At 42.2% G+C, this 6991-nt stretch overlaps 1 protein-coding gene across 1 annotated transcript; it reads left to right on the top strand.

Moving 5' to 3' along the window:
* Window positions 1-2692: 2692 nt before the first annotated feature.
* On the top strand, window positions 2693-5728 carry LOC100831205 (ubiquitin-conjugating enzyme 15). The gene is made up of 6 exons (XM_003561299.4): window positions 2693-2854; window positions 3022-3125; window positions 3477-3579; window positions 3679-3742; window positions 5232-5320; window positions 5400-5728. Exons 1-6 carry the CDS (start codon window positions 2816-2818, stop codon window positions 5493-5495), a joined length of 495 nt encoding a protein of 164 aa, XP_003561347.1. The 5' UTR covers window positions 2693-2815; the 3' UTR covers window positions 5496-5728.
* The last annotated feature ends 1263 nt before the right edge of the window (window positions 5729-6991 follow it).

Genomic DNA, 6991 nt, shown 5'->3' on the forward strand with positions numbered 1-6991 from the left:
TTTTTCGGTAATGGGGCATTTTAGGGAAGCTGCTGGAGATGCTCTATTGCCCTGCCTGGCTGCCTACAGAAAATCCACCCTCCCGTGCTTCATACGTACATACGCACGCTACCTTTGACCGGCAACCTTTTCTATTTCTGGGTGTCAGAAGCAACGATGCTTCCTTTTTTTTCCAATGTAAATGCATATATGGTCCTTGAATTTGTTGGCAATATTCAAATTAGTCCTCGGTCTTGCAAATTCTACATTCGTATCCTGAACTTGATAAATATGCTCACATATGGTCCGATTTCTATCCCACCACATATTACGGTGATGTGGCACCGTATCTGACAACACCATTATATAGCTAGGGACGTTTCCATTACGTACTCTCCTATTTTATAATTGCACCCTTGATCTTTTACTTCCTTGAATGATCCGTCCCTCTCTCATCTTTGGATGCAAAACTCAGAACCGATAAGAATGGAATCACACACGACTCAAAAACATCCATCCATGTTAACGCTTCAATCTGTATACACAAACATGCCCATGCTCAATGCGTGGTACGGTTTTCAATTGAGAAACTTAAGGTAGTCCACCTCCTCCTTCATCGATGGGAGCTCTCCACCTAAAGCGGCACCAGCTTTGCCACGCCACTGGTGGCCACCATGTCGTCCACCACCCTTTCCTCGGGCTATCTCGAGCACGACACCAACCATTAACGGACTAGGCTTCAATGAGGCTGTCGAGGCCCCCCCTTCGTCGAAGAGCAACCAAGAGTGCTCTTGTGCCCCCGATGGTACCAAAGTAGCCATCACTTACCATTGGTATTGTTAATAGACAAGATTAGTAGTAACAAGTGATTTCAAGAAAGAAACAAGTATTCAAAATGCAATGGTGCTACGAAAGAGGCGTGACCAAAGTTGCTAGAGGAGGTAAATACCCCCCACCATAACAATAGAAAATAAAAATTATTATAATGACTAATGAGCAATGGACCGAGGTTCATGGGTTCAATATAACATAAATCATAGATATGAATAATGATCTATTCATGCATGCAAACATCATGGTTGCTAAACAAGTGATACTATTTGTATAGGCATGACGCCCATAAATCCCTACAGCATGCATTGACAAAAGTGCATGAAGTTGGGAATCAACCCACCACCATGGCGAGTATATGATATTATCCCCCTTTTTACCCTTAGCGAAGCAAAAAAGAAATACTACCAATAGCCGCATGTGCTTCGTCTCTTTCTATCACTTGGGGACTATTGCACAACCCAAGCCACTACAATTAACACACACCAGGGACGGAGGCAGGAAAAATAATACAGGGAGGACAAGAATAGAAGGGATGATTTATTGGGGGGGAGCAAAACATGAAAATTATGAAGCTTGTATGATGAAATTGCAATTGCTATGCAGGGACTTAAATACAAATTCCAAGTCCTAGGGGGACAGGGCCAGGGCTAGCCTGGTCCCTGCCTCTGCCACTGACACACACTGCACTCACTACTATTCTATCAACTAAGAGTAATCAGATCTGACATCAATACCGGAGTAAACAATATGCATCTACAAATAACATCAAAATTAACCATAATAAGAATTGCATGGCTAGATCATATATAAACAAAGGATCGGCCATCACAAATAGTTACACAATATAATGCAGGTCATAATTATGCAGGCCGGCTCATATGACCAATATACATGAAGCACATAGAGAGGGAATGAGAGATGAACAAGCTACTACACAACCCTTAATCCAGGGGTGGATTACCCCCAAAGCATGGATGCCGATGAGGACGAGTGTTTTCTTGTTCTGTTCGTGTCTGCCACCTTGAGCGACGAAAGCCAAAAATTTATAGGGGAGTGTCATATCTTAGGGTTATGAAGGGATACGCCAAACGATAGCCGCAACAAAGCTCCATGGGCCCCAGGTGCTCTAGGCCCAGGGTGCTTGCCCTAGCCGCCTGTGTCCCTCGTGTGACGTCTGATTTTTTTTCAAATGTTCCTTGGCATTCACGGTTGGGACCATGGATCAGATTGCTTGAACTTTGTCAACCAATACATGCCTAGAAGGTTGTCCATGGTGTATTGAAATAGAGAAGTCCAAAAGATAACATATTTTGCATTCTTTCCCAAATCAACTGGCGATCATTTTTGCGACTTTGAAAAGGGCGACAAATGACATATGCTTACACACGATGCACTGGAAAAAGGGTAGAAATGCCTAAGGATCAATGTGAAGCTTGAGGATTCACATCATGACGAAATGGTTATAAACTATCAGCGTAACATATTTTATAAATGATGAAAGAACCTTTCACGCATCACTATTATTCTTTATGTTGTCCAGAGATGATCAATAGTCTTGCAGGGTCACATGCTAAAACATTGTAAATGACCAAACCATTTTGTCGCATCAATTTGATGATTTGTGTGAAAGATAAGCGCTATGTCATGTCACGATGTTTTCTTATTGTCAACTGATTTCTTATTATTCTTAGTAGCGCGTTTTAAGTAATCTATTCAGATGGTGTTTTTTCGCACTAAAATTTATGAGACTGAATCTTGTATCACATACTTTTAAAAAGGAGAAGAAAAAATCCAGGCCGAATTTTCGCTGGATTTAGAGAAATCCAACGCAGATGAACCCACGAAAGGCTATGAACGGAGAGTTTGAAGAGAAAGCGGGCGGGTCGTCTCCTTGGCATTCCCGTCCCACCGCACCGATACACCAACGTGCGCCCCCCACGTATTCCCCTACTACACCTTTCCCCCACCTTCCTCGGCTTCTTCGGCGACAACCCAGCGCACCATGACGAGCTCCTCCTCCTCCTCCTCTCCTTCCCGGAAGGTACCAAACCCTAACCCCCTCTCCTCTCCAACCATAGCCCCATTTCGATCTCGCTCACCCCCATCCGATCCAGCCCCGTCGGATTTGCCGCCCGTGGAGCAGCCGGGCGGTGGTTCTCGCGCCCGATTCGGCTAAACTTTTCGTGCTGATTTTGGGTGTTCGTGCAGGCGCTGAGCAAGATCGCGTGCAATCGGCTGCAGAAGGAGCTCGCGGAGTGGCAGCTGGGTCCGCCCGGTGGCTTCAAGCACAAGGTCTCCGACAACCTCCAGAGGTGCCTGCCCCCCTCCCTCTCTTCTCCCCCCCTCGCTGACCCAACAGTCCAATGTCTTTGGGTTTGTTTTTCATTTTTCTAGGCAATACTTCCGCGAGGCTGCTTGTTTTTGTTGTCGTTGTGTTCCTGTGTGGTGGAAACCGCTTCCCTCCTGGTCGAATTGATGTCCCTTTCGTCTCCCTGATTTATCCGGGATCGGTTAGGCGAGTTCTGGCTGGGCAGCTGCGAAGTTCTTTACATTTTCTTGTTTCTCAAGGATTTTCTAGAACTTCGTTGTATTTTTTCTTCTTCGTGATTTCTTTTACCAAACCAAAGCATATATGAAGACCATTTTTGATACCGCAACAATAGGTGGGTCATCGAGGTGGCTGGGGCGGCGGGGACTCTCTATGCTGGCGAGACTTACCAGCTACAAGTGGACTTCCCTGAGCATTACCCCATGGAGGCTCCTCAGGTGAGATTTCTTCTTATATTTACCTTGTTTAGTTTGATTACATATTACGAATTGGACGTCAGCTCTCTTGGTTTCATTTTAATTTTAACTATGGTACAGGTTATATTTCTGCATCCGGCACCAATGCATCCACACATTTACAGCAATGGGCACATCTGTCTAGGTATAATTCTTGTGTGCCCCTGTTGACTCTCGATAATTCTGATGCTTTGTCCTGCTTAAACACCCTTGCCTAACATCTTACTGATCAAGATCAACAGCTGCAACTTTTTGACACGTTGCTGGAAAAATATACCATGTGTGTTTTTCGTCTTGAGAACCTTGTCATTTAATGTTCCTAGCCACAAATATCCTAGCGCTTGGTCTGTAGTCACATGTTTTTCATTTATGTTCCTGGATGGTCTGTTTATAAAGGTTTTGGATTAATTAATGTGGAGCTATAGTTTATCTAGCACAAATATCCTAGCACTCGATCTTAATAGAGCTAACTTTATAGTAAAACTCGTCTTCTGACTTACACACAAGTTAAATTACATATGTTATTTACTTCTATTTAAATTGCATGATGCATTGAATGTTTGGCACCTTGGCATTAGATAGGTAGAAAATTTTATCACCAGGACCTCAGTATTCAAGGTGCAACTTTCTGTTTTGCTGTTGCGGATTCGATGTGCTTTCCCAACCGAGAAAAGCTCCATATTACATAATTGTATTGACAAGATAATATCTGAAGGCTTAGTGATTTCCTGTTTTGTTGTTGTGAACTATTCGATATGCTTTCTCAACCTAGAAAAGTTCCACATGAGGATGTCTTGTTACACAAGTGTTTTGACAAGATAACATGGGAAGGCTTAATGATTTATCTCTCATGCACCAGATGCCTTGTTCCATAAAAACGAACTTCCTGTTTCTTTATTTAATTATGTGGACTGCACCAATATTTTAATGATAAATGGAGTCTTAGAGCTAATGAAATGACATTTACTTGCTATTATCGAAAGTTCTGTTGTATAATGGTTCAGTGCAATATAGGTTTTTCAATTTAGAGAATTTAATTAGCAAGTTTCGATAGGTGTCATGAAAGAGCACTGCTTGCCTAAGATATAAGAAGTATCAAGGGTGAGCTGTTGCATTGGCGTTGGCTTGTTAGACAGAAGTTTGTATGTAGGAGGAGCATCAAGTGGAAAGAGATAGTGTAATAATATTCCTAGCACCCATTCAATGCTCAAGACTCCAGACAAGCCAAGTATTGATAGCCTCTAGGGTTCTGTAGTTGCTTTTTCCTCTGAAATAAGTATGTTTAGTGTCAACACACTTGCTACAATTTACTGTGGTTAGTTCCCATGCTGCATGTATCATATATGTGGAGATTCGGTGAACATCAATGTCCATTTTGTCTCTTAGTTAATGTAAGACTGAGACGTGAAAGTTAGCATTTGCATTCCTTTTCTGTCTGTGCATCATTCTAGAAACCTATTGAAGTTTGTCTTTGATCTCTTGAAGACTTGAACATAGCCAACAAGAAAATGTGATTTTATTTATGTGGGTTCTCAAATATTGGTCTACATGTATATTTTTACTCTGCTTGGTGCATTTTGGTGTGCCAAAACCCTTGAAACACCAGCTTTCTGCTATACTTGGCTTGTTTGCAGATATATTGTATGACTCGTGGTCACCAGCGATGACGGTCAGTTCTGTGTGTATCAGCATCTTGTCTATGCTGTCAAGTTCACCAGCAAAGGTCTGCATAGTTCCTCCCCATACTCCCCCTTTTAAGTGCAGGATCATGCTATCTAACTCTAGACATGTATTGGTCGCAGCAACGTCCAGCTGATAATGATCGCTATGTCAAGAACTGCCGTAACGGGAGGTCGCCAAAGGAGACCAGGTGGTGGTTCCATGATGACAAAGTGTGATGGGTTTTAGGTGCCTTCTCCCGGCAGCAGCTCTTATTTGCAGCCTATAGTTCTTCATATGGGAGATGATTTAGGCAATATTGCAAACCATCTATTTGACCGCAAATTAACACACCCTTGTTGTTTTGTACATGAATATGCACCTCTGTCAACTCTCCTACTCATGAACCATTATACATTTTGGTATATAGAATAATTACGTGTGCATCAGGCTCTGGCTGAACTCTGATTTACTGGATATCTTAATCTTTTTGTATTGCTTGCGTAATTTATTATGTTTTCTGGCAAGGAAGATCATAAGATAATTGCTGGTAGTACTTACGAATTTTGTGGTTTGTTATCCTGGTGCGGTGGTGCCTCCTCCACCTTGTATAGTATGCAGTGTTCTTCCGTTCTGCATGGCGAGGGTCTATCATGATTCAGGAACAGAATATCTTCACATTTCAATGTGTTGTGGTACACGATATTTGTGGTTACTGATGTCTCGAATAGTCAAATCCTTGATTCACATCATATGGCATTCTTCCGGTTTGTGCGTTTCCTATGTACTCTTGATTTCAACGTGTTATGAAGTAATCCTTCCGTTTCTAAATACTTGTCGCGGTCTTAGTGCAAATGAGGGAGTATTATACTAGTTGTCTAGTTGATGTCAGCCCATTCCGTTTGAATTGGATATATACGTTCGAATGCCTCTAGGGGTTGGTAGGCTGTGCCCTGGGAATCAGCAAATGTACCAACCTATACGGAGCAAATTTGCCTATTACTATTAGATATAGAAAACTAATTTCAATTGGTGTAGCTGCTCTGTGTTGGACTGTATGGAAAGCAAGAAATGAAGCTTGTTTTCAAAGCAAATTTCCTGAAGATTCTGTTAATTCAGTGTTTCTTCTTTGCTATGGGCTCAAGCACTGGGCGGGACTCCAGAAGGGTGATGCAAAGGACAACCTAATCTGGGAGCAAAGTTGATCCAGCTATTTACTTCAGAGGTGCTGCATTCGCGACATGGATGGGGTATGGCAAACAGGCATATTGCGAATGGCTAAGTTTCTGTGTTTAGTATGGCCTGTCAATTCGGAAGCAAGTTCTTTCTCTGCGCGAAGAATATTACTTTGTCAGTCTCAAGTCTGGGTGCTTGGTCTGAGCGTTATTTTTCTGCACTTCAATTTTCTGCTATAACATCGATGAGAAAGACTTGCACCTTGACCTTGTAATCGGGAGCGATGCTCCTTTCTCTAAAAAAAATAATACGTTCGAATGCCAAACTTTGCAGAGTTGTGATAAATGTATAGGTTTGAACTCCAAATTTTAAATTGTACGGTGCTGACATTGAGAGTTCCCGTGCAATCATACAATCATCTCGTGTCAACAAAAAACAGAGGAAAACTCTGAATGAAGATGTCTCGTACATGTACTTGATTGTATGCCTTCGGACTCTCTTAACATTTGTAGCTAAAAAATCAAATTGGACTCAACTTATTAGATTCTTTTGCATGTAC

This window comes from Brachypodium distachyon, chromosome 1 (assembly GCF_000005505.3).
Source record: "Brachypodium distachyon strain Bd21 chromosome 1, Brachypodium_distachyon_v3.0, whole genome shotgun sequence".
Classification (NCBI taxonomy): Eukaryota; Viridiplantae; Streptophyta; class Magnoliopsida; order Poales; family Poaceae; genus Brachypodium; species Brachypodium distachyon.